The following is a 27,759-nucleotide window of genomic DNA, read 5'->3' as shown; positions in this document are numbered from 1 at the left end:
ATGGGACCGCGGCTAAAATTTAGTCATGTGTTATATAGCACACTGTGTGTTACAAAATAAAGACAATACTTGGTGTTATCATAAACAGAATACAATATATTTTAATATAATACAAATACAACACATAATTTAACAGTACATGATATAGTCTCACACAACACATAGAATACTTATTTCATCACATGACATAGTCTTCTACAGTACACGCTATAACTATAAACTAACAACACATGATGTATATAATAAAAACGTGTGTTGTTTTGAAATACAACAATACTAAATTCCGGTATCAATTATAATTTTAAGAATATTTTAGTCAATACGCTCTTATATAATATTTACAATTTTAAAATATTATGTCGAATTACTTGTAGTTAGTTGTTTTGAATTCGATCGATAAACTAGTTGGTGAAAAATCAATATGCATGAACAATGTAGTCCAAATCAAATTCAACTCTATCGAAGAGAGCTTAGTATGAAACAATAAACACGGATTCTCAACATCATGTTTTTATCCGTTACAATTTTATTACAACATTGCAATCGATTATTTGATAACTTTGTTTGATTGTTATAGATATTGATTTGTTAACGTAGCATTTGTTTTTATCTTATTATTTATTATTATTATTATTATTATTATTGTTGTTGCTGCTGCTGCTGTTGTTGAATATATCTCATATTAAAAAAATATGAAATTTTTCATTGAGGATGAAAAATTACTCTATCTATCACAATTTTAAGTTGGAAGCACGGATCTCCGTCTTAACAATTATTATTATTAAACTTCTATAATTTTTTGTAAAAATATATTCATAAAATGTTACATTTAAATAAAATCACCAATTAAATACACCATAACATAAAACTATCCCAAATTTTTACTATTTAGGACTCTGCATTTCCAAAAAAAATACATTTTTTCATCTTACAAAATTTTTCATTATACGTTATTTTAATACGGCAATTTGGCTCCAACCCAAATAAATGCAATGAATCATGTAGCTTACTATTAGGGCTGTCAAAATTGAATCCCGAAAAATCAAATCCGTTCAATTTGAAAATTTCAGGTTCATGTCTTAGTGTTTTAGGTTTGCAAAAAATCGAATCGACTCAAACCCGAAACGACAAAATTCGTGCCGTGTTCGCGTCGGATTTCGGATTGACCTGATAACCTGAAATATAAAAATCAAGTCGGATTTCGGGTTTTGAATTATGAGTTGACCTAAAATTAAATTTTTTATATCAATTTATAATATTTATATTATAATTAAAATATAATAATATAAAAAAAATAATATACAAAATACTAAATCAAATTTTCCAGATATGTTTCGTGTTGAGTTTACTCTGAGTTTAGTAATCTGAAACTAATTTAGATTGACCTGAACTCAATTCAAAAAAATTCATGTCATATTCAAATTTAATATTTTAGGCCGACAATTCATTTGTTACTCATAGCTCAACCTAATAAAAACACGATTCGAAAATATAAATTGACGGACATCTTACATTGTAACAAGTCCAGTTGGTCCGGTCCAGACTAATATATTTTTATAATATTTTTACTTTATTTTATATTTTTTTAATCCAATAGTAAAGTTGGTCCCAACTTGTCTTAGTTGGGACCCACCAAAATTCCAAACACTGTGTCAATTTTATAACAGATTTTGTTCTGAGATGGGAAAAAAATATATTGGGCCGAATCCAACCTGCCAAGCCTACAACATTACTAACTAAAAGATTTTATTATTATTATTATTATTATTATTATTATTATTTGTATTTGTCACACTAAAAAAAGTAAACCCTCAATCTAAGATAAAATGGACGCATTACCGTATATACAAAAATTTAAGTAAAAATATAATTATTAAATAATTAATAAGTGTATTAATAAAAATAATTATTATTTAGTAAAAATAATTATAAATTAAAATTAAGATAACTAAATAATTTAATTAAGATTAAAAGAAATTTTCAATTTTCAATTTTAAAATATGATTAAAGTATATAATCAATTTTTCAAAAAAAAAAATAAAATGACAAATTACATAGGACAGATGAAAATAAAAAATAGAGATAAATTATGTGGGACGAAGAGAGTATTTACTTTTATTATAATAAAAGTACTTATACACAAATAATGAAATATTTTTTTAATTTTTATATAAATTACAAACACATAATCACACATTCAATTAATTATATATAAAATACAAAGAACAAAAAATACTAAAATCATCTTGCACATTTTTATTAATCAATAAAATATTACTCCCTTCGTCCAACTAAAAAGTATATATATTTCTATTTTGGGACGTCCAATAAACATTTCATTAAATATCTTACTTTTTTCCATAAATACTTTTACTTTATATCACATCATTATTTTCACACCAAAAAGTAAGGGCAAAAATATCATTACACTACTTTTAACTACCCACTGTAATTAAAATACTATTATTTCTTAAATACCGCGCCAAAAGTAAATGTATACTTTATATGTGGATGGAGGGAGTATTATTTTTTAATCTATTATAAAATTCAAATTATCCTTTAATTGAGATGAATAAAATATTATATTCCAAATAATATGTTCGATTGAAGGTAGTGGTGTAAGGATGAACTCATCATATGAGGTTTTAAGTTCAAATCCATTGTTTGAAATTTGCTTGAGGAGAGTTATCAATGAGCTCATTTGATAAAGATTGGATTTTTATGTTCACTGCCTAATGGGCTAATAGCAAGATAAGATGTATGCTCTATCCATCCATTTTTCTATAGGTTTATTGCAATAATTGAAAACATAATAATCGATTCAATGCGAAATAAAATTCAAAGAATCGAAAATAAAATGAACTTCAAGAACATACATCCGGCAATTGGTGTCAAATTCGAATACAATATTGTTTTTGATCTTCTAATCAGGGCTCTGATACCAAAGTTACAGATTGAGTCAACTCAACACTAGTATGATATTGTCCCTCTTGGGCTGAGCCCACACAAATTTGTTTTTGGATATTTTTTAAAATGCCTCGTACTAATGGAGTTCACTTAGAATTTATAAAGTGTGTAATTTTTTTCACAAATAGTAATGACTTTTCATATAGATATATTGCTTCACATATATTATATTAATATTTAGTAGTGAAATAGTAAAATCTTTTTGCATAAATCTACTGCTTCACATAAACAGCATAATATTAACAGTAATAATAATTAATATATGTTATCTTTTGAGTTTTCTAAGAATAAATTAAAGGGGGAGGGAGATTCTAATTTGCATCCCATGTTTTTTCTAATTAGACGTAAAGCATTTGAGCTGAAGAAGCTTCCCTTCACAGAATATCCATTTAAACTTTGAATTTGGGTTTTAAGTTTTTAAATAATTGAATTAAATCTTTTGGTTGGAATGATTTTTTAAATACAAATTTGATTTCGAAAATAATATATTAAATAAAATATAAATCTTTGACTGATAGAAAAATCTATTCTAATAACACACAGAAATATAATACACAATTTATTTTAATATAGTATAAATATATAGCATATCAATTTATCAAATAAATATTCTTGTTTCTCATTTTAATAAAAATATAAAATAATAATTAAATTGTGTTTAAATATTTTTTATATTTTTTTTTTTATTAAAATTTGTGTTTAAATACTTAGATACACAATTGAATAACATAAAGAATATTTAGGGACAGCCTGGTGGACCTCGGGTCACGCCTTATAGCCTTATATAGGTGCTGCCATAATATATATACACGACATGTGTGTTTCTTTAGCAAATTTTTTTTTCAAATTTTATTATTTAGATTTTGTGTTTTTAAAAAAAGATATTTTTTTACAAAATATTAATCAAATATTATTATTATTATTATTTCCTATAGAAAGTTTAGGCCAATTTCCATTAGCAGCAGGTTGGAAGAACCAATGCAGTCTTTACATGGAAAATAAACCAAAAGCTAAAACGCATCTGATTCCTAATTATCACCATCATTATTATTCCAACTAATAATTCCTACATGCACACATATATCTCTTTATATATATATATATATATTCTCATTCTTGCAAAGATCATCATCAAGACATCGAATTCTTCACCCAAAAAATCCATATGCAGACAGAGAAAATGGATAAGATATTTGAAAGGCACATCCACAAGAAGCACCACCGCAACCACCGCCCGGAGAACCACCCGCGCCGCCGTGGAGGTGGCGGTGGAGGGCACCGGCCGCCGGATCCCTTCCAGATTTACGAACTCGAGCATATGCCGCCGCCGCTTGTCGAGATTCCGACCGACGTCGGCGGTGACCTTCGTCGTCCCCGCGCCGATTATTACCGGACAGAGACGGCGGAGCCGCCGAAGCAGGAATACGCGCCGCCGGAAAAAGATGAAAGCGGCGGCGGCGGCGGCTATGTCGAGAATTATGTCGATTCCGCCGCCGACGAATTCATCGCCTTAGAGCATCAGAAGTTTGAACTCAGCAAATGGACGTCCACGTCGTCTCTCGCTCTAAATTACTACTAGTTATTGATTAATGCTTTGTCATTTGCTAATTATTGCTGTCTAAATTTATAATAATAATAATAATCATTGTCCAGTACAATTAATAATAATAATAATATTAATAATTGTTGTTGTCGTTATATATTGTCGTTATTTTTCAAATATATCGGTCCGGAACTATAGTCTTGATTGCGTGCATATAATTTAAAAAATATTGATATTATATTGATAGTGAATAAAAAGTATAAGTAAAAGACATTTTTGCCCTTGTGAATGTATTAGTGTAAAAAGTAGTGACAATTGTGTAATAATAATGAAAGAGTAATAGTAGTTATATAGATGATTATTTATGGAAATAAGACTATTGTATTGGGACGGATGAAATATATGTTTTAAAGGCAAAATTGAATAAACTTTATTCGTTATTTTATAGAATTGTGTCATATTTCTTATATTTTTAAAATTGCATTAAAGTTTCTCATGGATTCATAAATTTTTTGTTTAACTCCGTCGGTCATCTTTATTTAACAATGTTTGACATGTTTACGCCTCAAAATAAGAATGATTTCAATATCTCAATTTCTAAAACTCTTAGAATTACAAAAATATTCATTAGCCTCGAGAAAACTAAAAAAACAATCTTAGAACCAACAAAAAATAACTATTTCTTAAATATTTTTATTGTTCCTTAAAGCTAAATATAAGAAGAATAATTATATTTATTGATTCTGAAACTCATTAAAAATGAAGACGGCCGAGGGTTAGACTAAGAGGGTGTTTGGGAAATATTGTTTTGAAAAGCTTTTCGCTTATTGAACAACTTTTAGCTGTTTGACCGGTCAAAAAGCTAATTCAAGTGTTTAGTAAATTAGCTTTTGAAAGAGCTTTTTGAAAGAGCTTTTTGGACCCAGAGAGCTAATTTTTGAAAAGATCATCTACCCAGCATTTTGAAAGAGTTTTTTCATTTTAATTTTGATTATTCTTTATTTACCTTTAAAACTTAATTATTTATTTTATATGTATAAATATATTTTTATAGCAGTATCTATTAATTATTTTTAATATATTTAATTTATTAAATTATATTTTTATTTTTGTAAATTTAAAATAATTACTATTATTAATTATTACATATAAATTATTTTATGTGTAAAATATATAAATTTTTAAATCTAAATCAGATAGAAAAAACAAAGGTTATTACTTTATTTATATATATTAAAACAATCATTAACATAATAAAAAAATATATACGAAAAAATTTATTATTTTATATTTTACATATTTCAATAAAAAATTATTATTTATTAGTAAAAATAATTTTTTAAAATTTAAATAATAAAAATAAGAATAAATATTTTATAATATTTTTATAATTTTCAATAATTAATAACAAAAATTTTCATAAATTTCAAACCAAAATGAACAAAATTAAATATTTTTAAAGATAACATATCAATATCTAGTGTATAAACAACTAATGTCAAACAGTTATTTTACTAAACACTTTAATACTAATTAAATCAGCTAGTCAAACCAGCTAATTGAACTGACAAACTCACCTAAAAGTTAAATCAATTATATTTAAAATGACGACATGGGCTCAAATCTAGTTAATTAATGGGCTTAATTAGTATAGTTTTTGAGTTATACGAAGCCCAACCAGGCCCATCTGTCATGCCCAAATTTTTAAATTTATTTTTATACTTTTAGATAAAACAAATTTCTGTGTAAAGCAGTTCTGAGTTCCCGCCACTACGTTAGGGCTCGAGCCGCCGCGAACTGGAAGATGGCCGGTGCATCTGAGCAAAATGCCTCCGCATTTTCGGCGGCGGAGGTAAGCGTCTTCGGTTTCGTGTTTTTGTTCATCTTTTGAATTGCTGCTGTGCAGCGATTGCTCAGTTTTTGTGTGGAATGTGTACGACGCAGTTGGAGTTTCTTGCTGAGGATGAAATGATCGAGATCGTGCCGAATCTGAGGATGGATCCGCTCAATTTCATCTCTGTAGGATTTTTTAATCCAGATTCATCATACACACACATGTAGATTCATCTGAGTAATTACGTTGTTTGGGTTGATTTTCTCTACGGACAGGGGGATTTTGGCCCTTTTAGGCCACAAATAGCGACTCAGGTTCCACTTTGGTTGGCCGTGGCTTTGAAGAAGAGAGGGAAGTGCACTGTGCGAGCTCCGGAATGGATGTCTGTGGGTGAGTTTGGTAGAACCTGCAATGCTTCTCGCAGTCTAGCCTTCTGAAAATGTCTATACAAAAATCGAATTATGATGTTCTCCTCGAGTAAAATTTGTCATATCACTACTTTCATCTCAGTTGCCATTTTTTATTTCAGATTGATAAATTCGGAGTATGAAGTTAAGTTCATCGCACGATCACAGAACTGCTTAGGCAATTTAGATTACAATGGATTTCAATTATGTGAATTAAATTCTTCCTAGGCCTGTGGATTTGAGTAAACATAGAATGTTAAGTTGTTGTTTTTATGTTCTTTGTATATTCCTCTTCACAGGGCCCATCTTTTCTTTGTGTTCTCGATGGTCGATGAACTATGTGTTAAAATTTAGAAACAATTCTATCTTGATGGTTGAATCAAGAGAGTGTCACATTTGGTTTTCTGTTTTGTAAATAGTTGAGTCAAAGCTGTATATATTCTTTCCTCACTAGTATATTTATGCATTTTTCCTTAGATAATTTATCACGAGTTTTGGAAGCAGAGCGGGATTCTGAGAAGTTTCAGCCCTTGCCATTTCATTATGTAGAAATTTCTAGGCTTTTGTTTGATCAGTAAGTTTTTTTCCTCATGAATACATATACCACATACATACACTTCTATGTATATGTACTCTTGTGTGGAAGGGTTCCTCAATTATTTTCTCTGACGCAGTGCTCGGGAAGACATCCCTGACATATACATGGTTAGACAGATCTTCCTGCGCATCCATGTTGTTTTCTTGGCCAACAATGAGTTCTTAGCTGTTGCTTATTGATTCTCATGCAGGTAAGGTCTCTAATCGAGGACATCAAAGATGTGAGGTTTCACAAAATTGGAACAGGCTTGGAGATTATCTCAAAGGAGCGAACTTATGCATTAAGGGTATGGTATTCTTCACTTATGTGTAATTTTACTGCCAGGCACATTAACTTGTCAATGTATCATTGTTCTGATTCCAAAAACCCCGAAGAACAGTGAAAATGCTCGGCAATGTATGGGTCTCTCTGATATTTACCTGCCAACCGAAATAACAACACATTCTAGTACCATCTCTCTATAATGACATCCATCAGACTTCCATGAGAATATCTTATTATTGTCAAATGTTAAAGACTGATTCTTACGATACTATTACAACAATTTTGGATGACATTCTGTTTACGCCATTCATACTCCTGAAAATTGGCAGCTCAAAAACTTATCTGCTATGGAAGCAAATATTGTGCGTCCATTTGTCACTAAGGCTCTCGAGACTTTTTATAAGCTGAGCAGTTCCGAGATGATACAGGAATCCAACCACATGCCCAACAGACAGCCCCAAGCAACCAATCGTGGACCAAGAGTACGTTACTTTACATGCTTCCCTTATCACTATATTCCCTAGCTATCAATTCAGGCTTGTTCTATATATCTAGTAATTTATCTCAAGAATTTCAAACTTCAAATGAATGCTTGCAATTTAGTCGCTATTTTCAAAGATTGTAGCTTGATTCCAAAGTCCTCATTATGATCATGTTTTGCTATTCAGCGGCAACTGAAAGATCGGTGATCTATTCAAATCTGGAGATGCTGCAAAAGTACCTACAAAAACCCGTCGAACTGGTCAAAATCTCTCATGCTCCAAGCTTGTTATGTGAGTGAGGTATGCTAGTTGTGTTAACAGTTGTGAAAATGTACCATTCTGTGATGTCTTGGCTAAAGCATCCGACTTTACTTCCTTTCAATTCTAGTTAGGTATGCACCTTTTTATTTTGTTGATGAGATGACGATTTTAATCTGTTTTAACAATTATTTATATGTATATGTGAGTATAATTTAATATATGCGTTATGTGTATTTTTATTTTTAATGTTTTTCCTGCATAATTTTGAGTTCTCCTTCACCTGGCCGTGGAAATCTGGACAGCCCTGTGTTACTGTTTTCTTCTCAGTAAAAATCAATCCAATTAAACTAAATTGGATTAATCCCATTACGACTATGGGGCTACAGACCAATTCAGACTCTACTTTGATCAGAACATTACGAGATTTGGACCCAAACAAGAACAAGTTCGAAGGGACAGAGGTACATACACACTACACACACTAGTGAAAGTTTCTGGGCATTAATCTTCAATAGGCTTAGAGAGACAAATAGATTTCATTCCAAGATCTTTACAAAACATTGATCAATTGTAGTGTAGTGTTTATTTGCTTATACACACACATATATGCTATAACTCACTTGCTCGAATTGACCGATGATTCTTTCCTCTGAGAAAACAATGTAAATTGCTATGGAGTTAGTTATTTCTGATTCTACTATATCAATGACTATGAGTGATCTGTTAAGTTGGAAGCATAGATTCGTGTAGACTCATAGTAGGCCTTCTCTGCATTCTCTAATCGTGTTCTGAACATTTTCCATTCTTGTTTACACCTCTGCCTCACCTAAACAAAACAAACGTCGCAGGTTTCTGCATTAGGGAAGATCACATACATACTACAAACAATTGATTGATGCATGGCTACGTACCCCTTGCCATGGAGCCTTTCCTTCTTCAGCTTGTCCCTACAGAGAGGTAAAAAGATTAAAGATTTGATATTGATTTTGATTGCTCTGTTTTACATGATTGCTGAGATGGGATGAAGGGATTGATTGATTACCTGGTTTCCCAATGAAGGGATTGTCTGATGAACGATCCACTGCGCATCGACAACTCCGATTTTCTCATAAGCGGGCTATACCGAGCAAGAGATGATTCGAAAATGAGGATGGATCAGTCACTACAGAGATGGAAAGTTTTTTAAAGTTTCGAGATCATAGTTCGCTTCCTTACTTCGACGCATTGTTGGAGGGCGAAATCCAGACCCCATCCGTGTACCAAGTCGTTCTAAAATGATTCGAGTTACGACAATCAACAGAATGTAAGCTGAGGAATATCCACACATCTGGTTAAAGAACTGACGGTACGAAACAAATGATAGGCACCTGAATCATGTGCCAAACGCATCGCCAGGCGTCCCGGGAAAAGACAGGAGCCATGATTTCTACGAACCTGAGCAAGAACCGTATGATCAGATCGAAAAAAAACAGAGCATTCTGAAATGGTATAGATAAGAATTACATACGCCGCGCACGGCGGCGCTTGTGGGCTCTGGCACCAGCTTGGCTTCTCCTCGGCTTCCCTGCATCCACAAAAGATCCAAAAACATCAACCGTCTGCTCGTCACCGTAAATCATGGAACAGAACGGTACGCATCTCCTTACTTGTGAACTTCATGATCAGCTCGTCGTTTAGTCATCTGCCATGTCGGGTTCCTCTTGGGTTCAAGTCCGGGCTGCGATATTTCTAACCCATGTTTCTTCACAAGCCTCATGTATCTGGAAATTCGGAGCAGATTAGCGTCGAGAGGGATCAACAAGACCCTCCGAGGTAATGAATTTAGGGGAAAACTATTACTCTTCGCCGTTGAAGTTGTCGACTCCGAGGTCCTCGTCCCAGATAAATATGTAGTCGTACGACGCTACAATGTCCGGATGCAAGAATCTCTTGGCGAACCACCTTCGACAAAAACCTCAGCCGGTAACTACAAGAAGTCGCAAAACGGTACGATGAGATTGAGATGTACGTAAGTTCACCATTTCGATTGCTTCATCGCACCGACATGGATCGCTCGTTTGTACCAGTCGAAGCTATCCCACTCGGAAGCTCGTCCGTCGTAGTGAAACAGAAGAACGGTAAAGTTCTCCGAAAACTGCAGCACGAAACACGTGTTATAAGAGATGCATCGATACTCGAAGGTAATATCGAAAGATTTCCCGACCTTTTGCACTGCTTTGTTGATGTTTTCCCTCTGATTGTAGCCTACGGTGAACGTTACGAGATACTTCGGTTTTCTGACCAAGTCCTGTAAGGCGACGAGTTTGAATCTCTGGTTTATATTTTAAGAACGATTCGATCGTAAGAATAAAACATACCTCACTAGGCTTGCCCCAGAGTCTTCGGAGGTAGAAATCCGACTCGGAGACTACGATCCCGGGGGGCAACCGTTCTGCGCCTCTCGGATTCGACGAGATCCAAATCTGCGATTCGAAGAGTATTTAAGGAATCGATCGTAAAATGTGCATTTGAAGATTACGCAACGTACTAACCTTCGATACATCCTTTAATGGTTCGGTTTTGATTTCGCTGCTGCTGTTCTTGGTCGAGTTAGCAACGGCATTGCTACCGATCATCGTGCGATCGTGTAGAAATGTCGATGGAATGCTAAGCTGCCAAATACGGAATTATCGAGCGAGTTTCGAGCAGAGCAGGCAAAAAGCGACGAAAGTGACACTTAAGGTGAGGTTGCGATACCTTGTGTAATGACGGCGACGGGGACAAGACTCCGATGAAGAAGCCGACGGTTATTCCGGCGCAAATGACGACGAGGATTCTCATTGTATCGGTCGATTTCTTCAGTGCACTGATGTAATGAAACACATTATAGTTATATATTGTTCGAATGCAGTTTCTTGTTATGGCAAAGTTTTCGACGTACCTTCGTCCCATGTTCCTCTTTATATACACAACATCCGATTCCATATGTGTATTCCTATCTATTACTATTATCTACGATCAAATGTAATCCAATCCAATTAAATCGAAGTTTGCATCGCCATTAAAGATCTGCAAAAGCACGTAACACCAATACAATAATCAGAACATAATCCAAAACACAATGGATAGATAAACCTCTTCTGTTCTGTTTCTGTTCGATCCTTTTGACATTTCTTGTAATAAAAGTTGTAATGAGAAAATTAAAAGCCATTAGTGATGAATAGAGAGTTGCAAATTCTGACCCGCCATTGATATTTCTCACAATAGCTTAAACCACCCGTAACCCATATCAGAAATTTCAACTCCAAGAGAGAGAGAGACTAGAGGGAGAAACAATTCAAGAACTGCAAACAACAAATCAATCAACAAAAGACAGCAGAAGATTACCTGAATTCAGAAAGGGGGAAAACCCCAAAAATATTCACCAATAGAAAATGGGAGTCTCAAGAAATATATATATATCCGTGTCTGTATATAATTATATGTATATATATGTGTATGTATAATCAGTGAATGCGTGTAAGGTGCTGATCTTCTGCAACGCCAATGGAGGTTCCCCTGCGATCAAAATCGTGAGCAGTGAGTGGAGAATTGTGAGTGGGAAAGGTGTGAGAAAAAGGGGAAAAAGGGAAAGAGGTGCCCTATTTCACTCATGTTTGTGAATATGAATAATGTAATATCCCTCTCCATTATCGTTAATGCTGTTCCAAATTTGCAGGCCCATTGCCATTAATGGATACACTTTTTTAACCCAATTTTGCTGCTCTCCTTTCCATGGATCTTTCAGACCTCCATGGGTTTAATTAGGGTTTCTATTCACCTACAAAATCGGGGAAGACACCTACTAAAAAGATTCGATTTTTACCCTCTCAACTAACTGAACAAGAATCCGTTTACCCTTTCGGAGAAGACAATAAGTTTGTAAGGCATATTCTTAGATGCTATGCTAATTGTTAGGGTTTGATTGAGGGGTATTAGGGTATGGATTAGTACCTCTTTTTTTTTTTCTTTTCTTTTCCTTTTTTTTTTTTTTTTGAAGTTGCATTCATGTTCAATTATTGATGTTTGGAAAAATTGATAAAATATTTGTGATGTGTCTTTTTTTTTGGAGTTTCAATAAAATAGGGTTTAAAATCATCGGGATTAAGTGTTATAGACAATTTAAATGACAATTTAGTTGAAGCTTATAAGTAGGGAATTCAATAATATAAGCATGAGCACTTTAATAATACTATTATAATTAAATTATGTATATGTATTGTGTGGAATTAGTCAAATTGCATAAGTCAAAATGGAATATATATATATATATGCACTTTGATCATTATTGTTAGCAAATAGTGTATATCTTAACAAATTCTTATTTAAAAAGTTCAATTTTCTTAGTATTTTTTCCTCCCTTTTTTTATACAAACAATTTATCTATAAAAAGATTATCCCTCCGTCCCGCATACCACCGTGTGCACGTTGTTGTTTCTGTTTCTATCCGTCCCACATTTCATGTCACTTTGCTTTTTTGGAAAATGATTACCCACTTTAATTTCATTTTAAACTTTTAAATTTATTTTTTTAATTTTAATTAAACTAATTAGTTATTTTAATCTAAATTTATAATTATTTATATCATAGAATAATTATTTTCACTAATACATTTTTAATTATCTACTAATTACATCCCTACTAAAATACCGTATCTACAGTGTAGTAACATAGTATATGGGACGGACGGAATATTATTTAAATAATAATAATAAAAAAAAAACCAAAAAAAAAAGTCACTAAAATGATAGTACCTTATATAATTTAAAATATATTGGGGCTATGCAAATGTCTATTTATTTCCCCTATGCTCCAATTTGACTAATTCACAAACTAATTAGCTAACGGTGGCCTAATTAGAGAAGGTCCTAATAATCAGATGTCATTTAATTTAATTTGGCAGAATTACTACAAAAATAAAAATAAAATGAAAAGCTAGTGGGTATTAATTACACCATCCCTAAAATGAATAAAAAATAAAATAATAATTTGAATTAAAATAAGCTATACGTTTTAGTGATTTTAATTTAATTTATAGGCCGCTACAGAAATATGATTAGTTATTTTGTTATTTTGAGCACCCTCTATTTAGGATAATTCCTTTTAACATAACAAATTTCAGTTGCAACTTGCTGATCTACTTTCACGCAACTATTACTGGAATTGTTTTTATTTTTTTATTTTTAAATAATTAAAAAGGGAGAAATTTAAAAATAAAAAATAAAAAATCCGACCTGCCGGATTCGAACCAGCGACCTAAGGATGACAGCATTTCTCACTACAGTCCTCCGCTCTACCAACTGAGCTAAGGTCGGATGTTGGAAGTTTTCTGCATTTATATTTATATATATTATGTACATATAATGTAATAACGGATGAACGGTGGATCTCCCCAAACAAACACACCTCCGATGCCATAGATATTTGATTAATCATGGTTTTTAAACTCCAATACAAAATATCTACTCAGCTCATTGAGAATTCAAAGAAAATTAATACTTCCTACGTGCATATAAATTGTTCATATTATTTATTTTTTATTTGTCCCACATAATTTTTTTTTTTTTTTAGAAATATAATTATATATTTTAATCATATTTTTTAAATTTGATAAGTTATTATTTTATTAATTTTAATTAAATTATTTAATATATATAATTATTTTTACTAATATACTTATTAATTAAATTCTCATCAACAACTTATCCAGGACTTGATTTCAAAGTCAGCTCATAAAGGTAGAACTTGAGTTCAAATTCTGACTCGAATTTTAGCACAAGTCCTTATTCAAATTTCATTAATCAATACAAGCTTTAATATAAAAAATTATATATATTTATAATATATAAAATCATATACATAAATATGCACAATGATAGATAGATACATACGTACATTTAACCATTTCGATCAACAATAGAAGAATAGCAAATTAAGAATCACTTACCCAATAGAGCATCTTAATTCCATAGCTTTTCCTAGGCATCCTCACCAATGCCTTGTGCATCAGCAGCCGGGAACGACGGCAGCCATATCTCGACACGAGTACCACCTGCTCCAAGAACTGGACCTGCACTTCTCGGAGAAATTACACGGACGACACAACCATACCCCTCGAGTATTTCACGGGCAACAGTCAGCCCGGCAATGAAGTTCCATGTCATGTTATCTTCGATCCTATCTTTGCCGTATAGATCTGGCCCGAATGGTGTCAGTGAGTGCATTTGTGTCTGCAATCAATTCAGTCAGAAAATTCACTAATTGTTACAAAAAACATTGCATTATATATCAACATTGATATAAAGTATCACTCTTTTAACAGATGAGAGCGATTTAGTAATAGCTCGGAATTTAAATTTTGGTGTAACTAAGTAAGTTGATTTCCAATTCTTAATTGAGGAAAATAAACTGTTACCATATAGTGCATGTCAGGTCCATCGTCATCAATGACGATGAGGACACCTCCGGCAGGTGCTATGGTAGAGACAATGTCAATTCTTCCCCCAACTTTTGTTCGCAACAGAGCGCCCTCGACTAAATTGCTCAAAGCCTGGCGCAAAGCAGGTTCTTCAACTGCAACCTTCAATGTGCTTGAAAGATCACATAGTTCCACGACTCGTTGTTGCTTCTGTGCAAGAGGTTTTATGGCTCCAACCAAATCTTGAAGTACATCAGAAACTTCACATGGTCTTCTGATAAATAGAAGGTTTGTAAGAAACAATAATGTTTCCTATACAAATTGACAATTAAATTATCTGGAAATTGAAAAGACAGTGGTATAGCCAGAATATTTATAATTTCGGCTTTTACTTTATGATTGCTTTATAATGTATTGGATAATCACTGTTGAAGATAAGATAACTGGAAGTCACACAAATAGGTTCTTTACTGCTCATTGAAAGAAACATATGAATTCCAAAACCCCCAAAATTCTGCAACTGGCCCTCACTGGTCATCAATCTTAAATTATGACCTAGATTAGAAACATGAAAGGAAGAATTTGCAAAACATAATGAACAAAATCACCATCAATTGGCATATCTTAAGCAAGAGCCTACCTAATTTCCTGTGGGTAAGAAGATGCAAGAGCAAGAGGTGGCATAGGAAACTCTGAATCCTGATCTGCTGAAGCAATAGACAATATCCCAGAAGACTCTTGCAACTTACGGACAGAACTTTCCATGGATAAATTATTGGACAACTGTGTGCCTTCCTCCGGCAATGTGTCAGATGACTGCTGGATCTTTTTTAGTGATTCATTGTTATAACGCAGTATGTTGGCCTGACAAGCAAGATAATCTAATAAGAACTGATTGAAATCTAATAAACTACACAAGGGGCAACCAAGTTAGAATAATTAAGATGTGAAAACACAATGGGTAAATGCATCTATTTTTAGGAAGCTACATTATAAGTCTTGCTAAGTTCAAGTCATAAGCAATTTGCATAGTTTTTATTATAGGAACAAAACAAAAAGCAAGCAGTTGTAACATGCAAAACGCAATTTATCGAAATGCATGAGAAAATTGCTTCAAAGATCTAGCCATGCCATATGAGATCAGGAAAACTGAGAAAACCAACAATATATCACCCAATGATATAACCTTTGTCAAGTAGACAGCATCCTGTAATTGTTGAAGAGCATCTCTAATATGATCACCTTGCACTAGAATGTCATCAACAATGTCATGTGCAATCTGCAATATAAACTTCATTTGAATCAAAATAGGCAATTAAAAATAATATTAGGTTTGCCAAGCACATCATTAAAGTTTTTAGGCAAGCCCACCTCGCTTCTCTTCAACTGAATAGATAACATTTTGCTTAAAGTATGAATGCCTGAAAGAGAACCTCGAATCTGTAAAAACAAAAGATAAGAGAAATTACGAAATGTTAACAGTCATTTGAGAACAAGATGTAAAGGTAGCACCTCTTACTTGCTCAACCAAATTACTCATCCTGACATTGTTTTGCCATGCTGACTGCTGCAGTAGCATTGCTTTCTAGAGAGATGTGAGAGTCATATATTCAAAATTAGGAAGGCTGCAAAGCTTATAATAGATAAATAAACAAATATATGCATCAGGATAGTTAATCTTAGAAGTTTCCATTCTACAGCAACAGCATCAAGCATATGTAACCAAAGTACTATAATTTTAACATTTTCTTTTAACATAGAGCCAGTACGTAATCATGAATTAAAAGCCTACCTGATCCATGACATAAGCCATGGCTAGTGAACGAGTGATATTTATCGCATTTAGTTTTTGTTCAGAGGAAAACTTTAGCATGCCAACTGAGTGATCTTCAAAGGTTTGTACTTCCAATGGCAGGGGATCCGGGCTATGGGTTCTCGAAAATGAATCTTCTTTTACATCATGCCATTCCTTTTCCATGAACATCTTTGGGAACTCAGCAACTAAGAAGCCAACAATAAATGGATGCGTAACCATTGGGAATACCACAGCACCAAGCTCAGGAAAAAATTCTGCCTAGAAATGAAGAGAACATATATTAACAAATCTATTGGTAAACACCTCATTATACAGATGAATCACAAATAAACAAACTCCCAATGGCTTAAAATGCACAACAAAGAATACACAATCGTGCCTGTTGACTCATAATTGCAGCCTCTGCCACTCTCAATCCCGCCGGCACACCAAAATTACAAACCAAAACCACAATATCAGCGGAATGGACGCCTGGATATAAAGTTATACGACGCAACTCCAACCGATCCATGACATAACTATCGGCTGGTCGGACATAGACCTGTGATCAACTTCCATGATATTATACCACTGCTATAAAGTGCAATATCAAACTATCAAACAAGAGTTAAGTTATAACAAGTATTACAAAAACATTCAATACTTCAATTTGACCTAAAGTAATTACAAGCAATAATTTAGCTGCAATTCAAGTAGCAAAGCAAATTGAACTTCTGTACCGATAGAAGAGCATCAGGATCGACGATTCGGCGAAAGAGATGGAGCTGCTCGAGGCAAAGCCGCTGAAAATCCTGACTCGGCAACACCAACGCTTTACTCTTCGAGCCGCCGCGGCCGGCGCCGCTCTTCTCTATCGTTTGCGTGAACTCCACCGTCGAAGTGGAAGCCGCGCGTATCATCGCCACCACGGCATCCGCCGACGACACCGCGGCATCCTCCTCCTCCTCCTCCTCCTCCAGCGAGGTATCATCGCCGTCAGACGCGCAGCTGACTTGGCGGATAGAGGTGGAAGCAGTCGCCGCGACGAACAGCGGTCGCTGAGCCGACGTGTTGGTGGTGGCGCGGCAACCGTATTTGCCGCCATTAGAGAGGAACGGAGGGGTAAAATTGTAATTCACCTGAGTAGTGGACACTGGAGTCTGTGGCGGAAAGGTCGAGAGCATCATCTTTTCCGGACGGAGGATCGATCACTCCGTTGCTACCGTATTCCGCCTACGTTTCCAATTAAATCATTCCTATTGGGCTCATGGGCTGGCCCAATTAATAAAACTCATAAGGGCTTCTGATGGGCTTAGCACAATTCCATTATACGTTGCATGGTGCGATATACCGTTCATTCATGTATCTTACATTTATATAATTTTAAGCCTAAATTGAACAAAATTTATTTTTAATTTTACAAAATTGCGTAAATCCTTCGTATTTTAAATTAGTAGTTTTATAAATTTTACGTCTAATTCTTGGCCGTTAGAATGTCATAATATTTGTATACTTCTAAAATTATAAATATATTTATTTATTTTATATTTAATCTTAACAAATATTAAAAAAAATAAAATACTCCCTCCTCCCACTTCATTCGTCCATATTTCTATTTATATTTGTTTTACATTATTTGTCAGTTTTTTTAAATATAATTATACCTTTTAATCTCATTTAAATTTAATATGTTATAATTTTTTATTATAATTAAACTATTTAATCATCTTAATCTTAACTTATGATTATTTTTATTAAATTATACTCCCTTCGTCTCATATACCGTGTCTGCTACAACACTCAAGGGGTGTAATTAGTAGATAATTAAGAATGTATTAGTGAATAATTAAAATTTTAAAAAATAAAAATTTAAAATGAGATTAAAGTGCGTCATTTTCCAAAAAAAAAAAATAAAGTGATATGGAATGTGGGACAGACAGAAACGGCAATGTGCAATACCTCAAATTTTATGCATAAGCTAAATAGGACAATTTAGTTGGGAAAAAGGGAGTAATATATATATTGATTTTAAGTTAAATGATAAGAACAATGAGTATATTTATAATTTTACCCGTCAAACAACATTAAATAGGAGGACGGAGAAATTAATTAGAGACAGAGTTTATAAAATCACGATGCAGTTTGAACAGTTTTGAAAATTGAAAAATTTCGTAAAATTCCGTAAAATAACGTGTGTAAATATTGCCTATTGAATTATAAATTCAGTTGTAAAATGAATGAAATAATATTCATTCAATTATTGTTCTAACATCATCATCGTTAGTCGATTCCGTTGTCGTCTCAACTCTAATGTCTGTAACAGGCGAATCTCAAGGGGACAGGAGGATCAGAATAATCACCATTAACAATCCGATCAAAGATGAACTTATTAGCAGCCTCAGTGAAGTGCACCCCATCCCAAACGACAGCCTTGGACGGATCCTTACACGATTTTCCGACCACCACTTGTCTCCCCTTAACCGTCACGGTGCTCCCACACCCATGATCCTTGTTCCAATTGTACTTCCCGCCGTGTCCGCAGCACGCCCTCAGCGGGTGCTCGAAACCTGCATTCGAATGTCCGAAAATTACAGCCTGGAACATCTTTAGGACATATGCTATTTATAGATAGCGCATGTTACCGTGTCGAGTGGCGTTTTGAAATAGATTGAGCTTGATTGAGTAGATGTCGACGTATGTTAAGGCTGCCTTCGGGAGACTCCTCCGGAGCTTGGCCACGGCTGACTTCAATTTTACGTTGAAGTGTCGCGCGACTTCGTTGAACGGCGACGCGCATCCGTACTTGTCGATTTGTCCTGCGGTGACCGGGACTTTGGTTAATACGTACGGTAGACAGCCCGCCGGGCCCGTGTTGTGTATCCAAAAGGATCTTGCGCCGTGGTTGTATAAGTCCTGTATTTTGTCGAAACAAATGAGTTTTAATAGGCTGTAGTTACTGTGCTGACACATCATATTATAATAAATCACACATGATATAATAATAGACATGTATGTATCAGCATATACTATAGGAGTGACCGATGTATATTTATATATATTAATATATATTTCAGCATATTTATAATATTACTTCCGTCCGACTCTAAATGTCTCATTTATCTTTTACATGTTGATTTTTTAATATTAATTATTATATAAAAACGTAATACAAATTAAGGAAAAATGACAAAAATACTTCTATTGGTGTTTTATAATACTATTACAATGATATTTGTGCAAAAAATTATACAAATATAAGATTATTTTTAATGTTAAGTACAATGATGCAAAAAGTAAATGAGAACCTTAGAGCCCAACGAAGGTAGTATATGTCGTCCAGCTCTAACGGTCTCATTTACTTTTTGTGTGTTGATATTTGATATATGAAAAATTAGTACAGATCAAGAAAAAATGATAAAAATACTTCTATTAATGTCTTATACTTCCTCCGTCCCATAACAAAGTATCTATTTTTCTATTTTAGTCTATCCGATAACAAATACCTTTACAACTTAAAATATATTACACAAATGTCATTACTTTTATATCACACATACTAATAAGGTTATTTTAGTCATTTTTACTTAATTCCTACTATATCTTAATATAATACTAATATTTCTAAAACTACGTGAAAAACAAATGGATATTTGTTTATGGGACAGAGGGAGTAATACTATTATAATAATATTTGTGAAAAAAAAAAATATACAAATATAAGAATATTTTTAATGTTAAGTATAACGACGCAAAAGATAAATAATATCATTAAAATTGGACGGAACTTATCATATGTTATTTTATAATACTAATATACACATATGCATATATTGGTCACCCATACATATGCCGATTCGATCATATATTGTGTTATGATTTATATACATGTTCTAACATCATTTTCGATTGTTGTTCTTACCTTAATTACCGCAATGAACTGGCTTATTACATCGGGGATATACGCTTTAACTTCACCCGGCGTCATGTTGAGGAAATAGCCGGAGGTCAGGTCATTTTGGCCGATGTCGAATGTGTACAAGCCGCGCGAAAAAGCATCTTCTTTAGGCAACAAGTCTCTAAACACTCCACCTGCAGGGGAAGTTCCCATTATTACACAACTCGTTCGTCATCACATAATTTCACAAAGATGGATAAAACTTTAGTACTACCTCGTTCGCGGATGATCTTAGATCTACGTTGGAAATCGTTGAACTCGTACCATTGAACATTCAACGAAATCGGACTGAAACCGCTCTGGTGAAGTGTAGTGTTTTGAGGTCGAATAGTCGATCCAGCTGTCGCGAAATTGGCGCCGTGGCTGAAATTCGAACCGAGTGCATCTAGAAAGGCGCTTAGATAAGGCAATCCTAAGCTCTTTGCTGAAGATTCAGACAAAAGGAACTATTAGTTTGTGCAAACATGTAGTTGGATAAGGATTAGTTCAGTTCATGTTTCTTACAGAAATTTAGAGTAGGAGCATGGAAGAAACTTGCGTGTTCGAATAGGACAGAAATGTTTGTTAATTTGCATCATATGGATGATGTTTGCTATAGATAGTGATCTACTTGCCATAACTCCAAATTTAGGTTTGTTGCATAAATGTTTGGACTAAACTAACATATATTCTTGTCGGAGAATGAGGAACTGACATTAATGGATCGAATCAAACCTAAATTGCTGTATAATCGAATTGAAGAGTATCCATATGTAAGTAGTTAATTCATAAACGTCCTTACCGATAAAATCAACGACGAGTCGGCCATCGCAGTACCTTCCGACCGGGCGGTGGAAAAAAGTCTCGCCGTTCGGCGGAGCGGCCTGTCCGAAAGCTGCCGACAGTCCTCCGGTGTCGGAATTGGAGTCGCCGAAGTTGAAAATGGCCTGAAAATGACACGGCGGCGGAGCTGTGTTATGAGCTGATGTGAAGTGAGGGAATGAGGCCGACAGCAGCAGCGGGAGGACGAGGAAGAGAGAATCCATGAGGAAAGAAGCCAACGGAATTGTTTTTGGATGGGAAGAAAATATGAATAAAGGAAATAAGAACGGGTTAAGCAGTCACGAGAAATGGTGGGTGGCCACAAGTCACGTGCACCTGCACGTGGTCCTGCTTTTGGAATATGTCTCAATGACATTATTTGATAATTTGGGTTTCGTTTTGAAAATTTGAAAATTATTTGAAATTTTGTATTTTTTAGAGAATTTTTAATTTTTTTTTTAATTAGATTCCATTTCTATTTTTAAAATGTTTAATTTAAGAACCTGCAATTATTGACTAACTTAAATTCTATGCATATCTATTAAACAAATCTTATCCGTTAATCCATATTTCAATACAACGGTCTAACATTCCATTATAGTGTTAAATTATTATATTTAAAAAAAAAAAAAATCAAATTTCTATCATCCAAAGTTCAATTAAATTACGTCACTAAATATATAAAAAAAATTAGTAAATTCAATAATAGAATGAATGGGATAGGTATGGCAATTGGTAGGGGCTAGATCCTACCAATTTATTTGAAATCGGGACCAATTATTTGGGTATTGGGTTGGATCCAGATCGGTTTTTTAATAAATTTTTTAGGGTCGGATTGGGTCTATGGTTTAATAGTAGACCTTACTCAATCCGAACCGGATTCATTACAATAATATTTTATTTTTTTTTGAAATTTCTATTTTAAATTTTATTTTTAGTGTTGGTGGCGGGATGTCAAGGTGATATAGGTGAAAATTTATCTTTTTTGTATATATATTTTAAATTTATTTTTTTGGAAATAAGTAGATATTTTTTTGGGTCTATCAAGTACATCACGAATAGAGTCCAAATATATGCGGATTCGAATACATTGTTTGTTTGGATGATTGAATTTTAAATACAATTCATCCCATTTTTTTCCTCTAATAATATCAAATCAAATACCTAATTTTTATTTATAATATTATACTCAAAACTAATTTTACACTCAAAATATTACCTCAATACCTATTTATTTCACTATTCAAATTCAAATTTTTTACTATTCAAATTCTAACTCAACATCCAAACCCCCAACAAACACACCCTCAAGATTTTAGATCCATATTATACATATGGGTAGGATATTTGATCCATCTATCCACGACCCATACCCTATAATTGCCATCCTTACGATGGAAGCACATGGGAACCGCGAAGACAGTCAAATATGCAGATTTGCTCAAAAAAAGATGCCCAAACAAGAAAAAAGGACAACAGCAACACGCCCGTTTTCAGATCCTTTTTCTTCCCTACAAATCATAAACTCAGAAAATAACCCACAAAACAAACCTATTAATCAGAAAAACCTACCCAACATGAATTATAAAGACATATGCATAATAGAACAAAGCAAACAACAAAGAGAAGTAACAATTTAAGCTTAACAATTAGGCATTAGCCACCAAAATGCAAAGAGAGACAGCAGTTTGTTCCTTCTTCAAAAGAATCGAAAACGCCAGCCAACAAAACCTAATCCCAGACCAGACCAGACCAGACACAATAAACACAGACCAAAATAGATCATCCTAACACGATGAGAATTTTTTACAATAATCAACGATGCAACAGTTTTTTCCAACTTTCTTACGCTTCAGCGTTAGCTCTATTCCTCCTCGGCAGCAAAAATTACGATTGGCGAAAACAAATAGGAGGAGGAGCCACTGTATTATTGCGGTCTAAACTAGTCAGATAGACGACGACGACGACGACTCCAAGAATCCACACACCTGCACCCAACTCACCACCTCGAACCAGACCTGCAAATCGACAAAAAAACGCGCAGCTAGTAACCAATCAAACAGTGTAAGAACAACGACAAAAGTACCTGTCCACATCTCTGCCGCCCAAGAATCCTCTCCCGCCGCCACTTTGAACATTTCTGCGCTCGTCGCCAGCCCTCGCCCACGAATTTGCACCACCCCGCGAACGAGGCCTCTCATTGTAGTCGCCACCTCTGGAAGAATCCGGATAAGATCCCTGATTGAAGCCGCCTCTAGGATCTTCGTAGGATCCGGGACGAGAAGGAGGTCTGTCACCATATCCAGCTCGGGGGTCTCCATACCCCCCACCTCCGCGGGACGGGGGTCTCTCTGAGGAGACCCCTCTTGGATCCTCATACCTGCCGGGTCGAGAACGAGGCCGCTCGGGGTAGCCGGATCTAGGGTCATCATACGACCCGGTCATGGAGGGAGATCGAGAAGGTACCCTCTCGTTAAAACTGCCAACTCTGCCGGCTCCAGAACCCGGCCTCTCGTGTTTCTGGCTGTAGCGCACTTTGTCGTTCAATTCTCGAACCAAAGTTTCCAGCTCCTGCTCCTTTTGAAGTATGAGGTCGCCTACGGCAGTCTGGTCGTTGCCGGAAGTTTCCTGCAATTGCTTTTTCAGTTCCTCGATTTCTTCCTTCAACTTTTTTTCTTCATCAGTCTCTGGCCTGAAATATATCTCATCACTTCAGCGAGCAGCAATACGAAGCTTTAACATAGGCAGATCATCTCAATTAAAGCCATTGTAAAGAGCTTAACCGTAACAAAACATTGCCACCATACAACAAAGATTGATCGAGACATTGTAACTATTGAATTTAGGAGTGTCCACTTCAGTAAATTTAAATTTTAAAGATGGCACCAATGATATTTGTACTTCCATTATCTCTAAGAATAGAATTCGCTGATAGTCAAGTCGATACCAAAGTTAAGAATAATCGAAATTTCAATATAAAATACCAAATCAGCTGTGATTAAGGTTATATATTGAAAATTTTATAACACAAATCAGACAAGGAAATAGCGGGAAGATGAATATAGTTAAATAGAATCTCATGGAAGTTCGAATCAAATCTAATGCTTGTAGGTATATTAACACTTTCGACTTCATGAGAGGGGCTTTCCAAACTAAGCATAATCCCTTGTGGAAGTCACATAGGAAAGTTCAATCATCATAAATGACCTTAGGAGGTTACACAAAATCTGTTTCCTTACATTCTTCGGCTGTTGGTTCTAGAGGGGGTGCACTTATTTTTTAAGTATGAAAATCTAGTACAGAATCTCAAACAAGGTTAAACATGTCCAAATAATCAAAGCTCCACATCGTTCAATCCAAGGCCAATGAACTATCTAGACTGCAAATGCTAAACTCATATCCAAATTTCTAAAGTTCTTGTCAACCAACCAATGTAAAAAAACACATACAAATTACTAGCCACAACCATATGTTTCATATTATTGAAGTCAGTTGCAGACATGATCCTCAAGTGTATCAAATTCACGAAAATGGTATAACTCATACATTCAGCTCCATTTCATTCTTTCTCCCTAATCAACTTGCAAGACTTTAACCGCCGCACCCCCCCCAACCAACCCCTGGCAGCCATTCACAAGTATAAAACTTCCAAAAGTCAAATCACAATGAAAATAAACGTTAGGCATATGATAATTAAACACCTTCATATCCACTCAGTTACTCATGCAAAAGCAACACAATAGAGACAAGGCTATTTGGTGCACAATTAAGTGGAGCACAGTGTGATATTACATTAATAATAAAATATTTCTACGACAAACTTTCAAAAAGAGTAAAGTAGCCAGATACACATGCATTTTAACCCCAACTATAATTATACAATAATCAAACTACACCTCATCACATGGTAAATTTAGCATTTAACAATGATTTCAGCAAGCATTAACTATTTACTATCAATATCTACAACATAAAGTCAACAGAAACGAATTCAACAATATAAAACACCAGCGAACTATTAAGGAATTTTGAAATCAAAAATTTCATAAAAAGAAGGGAAAGTGTCGAGACAGAAGAAGAGAAATAGAAAACATGAATAATGATAATAATATAGCTATGATAAGAAAGCTTCTAAGCATAGAACAAAACCAAAAGAGGAGAAAATAGAAAGGAATAAAGAAGAACCTATGATGAGGACAACATAATCAGCAAACACTTTTTAGATATTCACAAAACAGTCAAATTTGAGAAGAAGGCAAAAGTTCTTGGGAACCGTTGAACCCCTTTGACATTTGTTAACACAGTGTGGTAAGATGAGTGTGCTCTCCTATAGCATGACAGGTGCTGCTTTAAGAACATTGATCCAGGGCATTCGTATAAATACAGACTTACCATACAACAAAGCAGCACATGATCACAAGCACAAAACTACCTAAAACAGCTCCTATAAAGGACTCAAATTCGCCACATAACCGCAAATCCATAATTGGAATATGAATAGGTTATTCATTGAACACAACTGCAATATCAGTCGGGGAAAGGCCCTATAGAGTTAGCAGAAGAATGTAGACAACAATTATCACAATGAATGCTGTGTACATTTCATATCTACGCAAGAATGTAAGGAATGATAAGAGATTACCTCTCAACCCGTCGATGTTCCAACTCGAGATCGATCTTCTTCCAGTCCAAGCCCTTCTCCTCGAGCAGAACTTCTCTGGGCTTGGCATTGCCGAATGGATTCACCTTTGGTTTTTGCTTCACCTCATCTTCTCCAGCTCCAGGTGCTGCAACAGCCTCAGACTTGCCCGACTGCGAATGTGAACTTGCCGGCCTACTCGAATGCGAACTTTGCGGCCTACTTCCACCACTAACAGACTGCTTCTTCTCCTCAATCTCCAAATCCAATTTCTTCCAATCCAACCCTTTCTCAGCCAGAACATCCTCCCTCGGCCGCGCCGCCCCGAACGGATTTGGCTTGTTAACTTTCACTACTCCATCGCCCTCACTCTTAGGAGGATCCAAAACTAACCTCTGTTCACCCCTAGTCCAACGATCAGGCTCGGGCCTAGAGAAGCCCGACCCGAAACTTGAAGATCTAGGTTGTTGGGGTTGTGTAATAGGCTTCTTAGCAGAAGCCCAATTGTCAACCTCATCGGCACGCGAGGCAACTCCGGCAGCACCTCCGCCGCCGCCGAGAGAGGCGTACCTCGGCCCCGGCCGGCCTTGAGCTGAATTGTATTCAGGCATAGTCTGTCTCTTCATCGAAGCCCAATTATCAACCCCATCGGCCCGGGAGGGCTGATTCAATTCTGAAACCCTAGATTGCGGCGGTCCGCCGCGGCGGTCTTCGTCCTGAAATCCGTAGGATCTCCGGCCGTCGTATTCCCGCGGCCGACCCTGATTTGGGCCTCCAGATCCAGGGCGTGTCCCGTAATTGGAAAACCCCCCTCCCAATCTTCCATACTGCATTTCATCGGCGGACCGCTCCTTGGGGCCCGTCGGCAAGCGGAGCATTTCCTCGTGGGTCAAGCCGCGGCTGTAATCGGCGGCGGCGGAATGGCCAGATGTCTGCATCGAGAACTCCTGTAGGGTCATTTTGGTCTTTTTCTTCTGCTTTCCGGCGGTGCTCGCCGCTTCCTTCAGGCTGGGGAAGCTTGTCGCCGGCTGCGCCGCGGCAGCCCTCTCCTCTGCCTCCCGCTGCTCGGCCTCCTCCCGCTCCGCCTCGGCGGCCCAGTCGCCGATGTTCTTCCATGGCGATTTCGACATTTCTCCCACCGCAAACGCAAGATCGATAGCTCTTATTGCAACGACAAATAACTGCAAGAATAATTTTTAATTTTCCAAATCTGAAACGCTAAATACTGCCGTCGATCCCCAAAACGATTACCCGATCGAGTAAATTTCCTCTGCAGAATACGAATTACTCGCCGGGGCTCCGATTCCCAACACCATAAAAGAAAAACCAGAAAATGGTCGTCTGCGTGAGGCAAATATTCACAAGCACAGATGAGGTTGAAATTTCTGTCGAAATCAGTTTTTTTTTATATTTCATTTTTTCTTTTTATATATATTTACATAAATTTGGGATATTTAAATATTCGATATTTTCAAGGAACATAAATATGTGTGTTTGCTCCACTGCAATTCATAAATATTATCTCCCAACTAATCTTGGGAATAAACTGTTTTACATATTATCATAAAATTTAATTTTTTTTTTAAATATCATTTTACTAGTATTTTTCACCTTATATTTTAATTACTCTTCCTACTTTTTTTATTATTATTATTATTATTATTATTATTATTTAATAATATAAAATTATATTTGTCGGAAAATTAGGGTTTGATCAAAACTCATTATAACACCAAGAAATAATCAACCATCCAAGCGTGATTTATTGAACAAAATA

General features: G+C 35.1%; 5 protein-coding genes and 1 non-coding gene across 9 annotated transcripts; 1 reads left to right on the top strand and 5 right to left on the bottom strand.

Annotated features, from left to right (window-relative positions):
- The first annotated feature begins 6,265 nt into the window (after positions 1–6,265).
- LOC127245723 (DNA replication complex GINS protein PSF2) lies at positions 6,266–8,483 on the top strand. Its single transcript, XM_051266741.1, has 8 exons — positions 6,266–6,362; positions 6,455–6,529; positions 6,620–6,734; positions 7,229–7,325; positions 7,426–7,456; positions 7,540–7,635; positions 7,943–8,095; positions 8,282–8,483. Exons 1-8 carry the CDS (start codon positions 6,315–6,317, stop codon positions 8,300–8,302), a joined length of 636 nt encoding a protein of 211 aa, XP_051122698.1. The 5' UTR covers positions 6,266–6,314; the 3' UTR covers positions 8,303–8,483.
- A 335-nt stretch (positions 8,484–8,818) lies between these two features.
- Positions 8,819–12,276, bottom strand: LOC127245720 (uncharacterized). 3 transcript variants are annotated; one of them, XM_051266738.1, is made up of 15 exons: positions 11,723–12,276; positions 11,277–11,404; positions 11,093–11,201; positions 10,888–11,007; positions 10,714–10,818; positions 10,560–10,643; positions 10,375–10,490; positions 10,196–10,297; positions 10,003–10,116; positions 9,864–9,920; positions 9,724–9,790; positions 9,572–9,625; positions 9,399–9,473; positions 9,268–9,303; positions 8,819–9,182 (listed from the first exon to the last, which is right to left on the bottom strand). In XM_051266738.1, the coding sequence occupies exons 2-15, from the start codon at positions 11,318–11,320 to the stop codon at positions 9,066–9,068; spliced, it is 1,200 nt and encodes a 399-aa protein (XP_051122695.1). In that variant the 5' UTR covers positions 11,321–11,404; positions 11,723–12,276; the 3' UTR covers positions 8,819–9,065. The 3 variants fall into 3 exon arrangements, with proteins under 3 accessions (XP_051122695.1, XP_051122696.1, XP_051122697.1); XM_051266739.1 differs by lacking the exon at positions 11,723–12,276 and adding an exon at positions 11,578–11,703; XM_051266740.1 differs by lacking the exons at positions 11,277–11,404; positions 11,723–12,276 and having other exon boundaries at positions 10,888–11,002.
- Positions 12,277–13,602: 1,326 nt separating this feature from the next.
- On the bottom strand, positions 13,603–13,689 carry TRNAY-GUA (transfer RNA tyrosine (anticodon GUA)). The gene is given in 2 exon segments: positions 13,603–13,638; positions 13,653–13,689. It is a non-coding gene; the product is annotated as a tRNA-Tyr (tRNA).
- A 477-nt stretch (positions 13,690–14,166) lies between these two features.
- On the bottom strand, positions 14,167–17,820 carry LOC127245643 (chloroplast sensor kinase, chloroplastic). 2 transcript variants are annotated; one of them, XM_051266641.1, is made up of 9 exons: positions 17,328–17,820; positions 16,988–17,149; positions 16,585–16,866; positions 16,312–16,377; positions 16,164–16,232; positions 15,979–16,071; positions 15,433–15,656; positions 14,790–15,063; positions 14,167–14,604 (listed from the first exon to the last, which is right to left on the bottom strand). In XM_051266641.1, the coding sequence occupies exons 1-9, from the start codon at positions 17,772–17,774 to the stop codon at positions 14,353–14,355; spliced, it is 1,869 nt and encodes a 622-aa protein (XP_051122598.1). In that variant the 5' UTR covers positions 17,775–17,820; the 3' UTR covers positions 14,167–14,352. The 2 variants fall into 2 exon arrangements, with proteins under 2 accessions (XP_051122598.1, XP_051122597.1); XM_051266640.1 differs by having other exon boundaries at positions 14,168–14,604; positions 14,790–15,066.
- A 934-nt stretch (positions 17,821–18,754) lies between these two features.
- Positions 18,755–21,629, bottom strand: LOC127245695 (GDSL esterase/lipase At3g26430-like). Its single transcript, XM_051266708.1, has 5 exons — positions 21,324–21,629; positions 20,757–20,966; positions 20,507–20,676; positions 19,230–19,500; positions 18,755–19,154 (listed from the first exon to the last, which is right to left on the bottom strand). The coding sequence occupies exons 1-5, from the start codon at positions 21,565–21,567 to the stop codon at positions 18,895–18,897; spliced, it is 1,155 nt and encodes a 384-aa protein (XP_051122665.1). The 5' UTR covers positions 21,568–21,629; the 3' UTR covers positions 18,755–18,894.
- Positions 21,630–22,972: 1,343 nt separating this feature from the next.
- Positions 22,973–27,379, bottom strand: LOC127245297 (eukaryotic translation initiation factor 4B1-like). The gene is made up of 3 exons (XM_051266090.1): positions 25,986–27,379; positions 23,430–24,035; positions 22,973–23,361 (listed from the first exon to the last, which is right to left on the bottom strand). The coding sequence occupies exons 1-3, from the start codon at positions 27,110–27,112 to the stop codon at positions 23,343–23,345; spliced, it is 1,752 nt and encodes a 583-aa protein (XP_051122047.1). The 5' UTR covers positions 27,113–27,379; the 3' UTR covers positions 22,973–23,342.
- Between the last annotated feature and the right edge of the window lie 380 nt (positions 27,380–27,759).

This window comes from Andrographis paniculata, unplaced genomic scaffold (genome assembly GCF_009805555.1).
Source record: "Andrographis paniculata isolate CXL003 unplaced genomic scaffold, ASM980555v1 Contig22END, whole genome shotgun sequence".
Taxonomy (NCBI): Eukaryota; Viridiplantae; Streptophyta; class Magnoliopsida; order Lamiales; family Acanthaceae; genus Andrographis; species Andrographis paniculata.
Note: the sequence above shows the minus strand (reverse complement) of the source record. Positions and strands in the feature narration are given on the sequence as shown.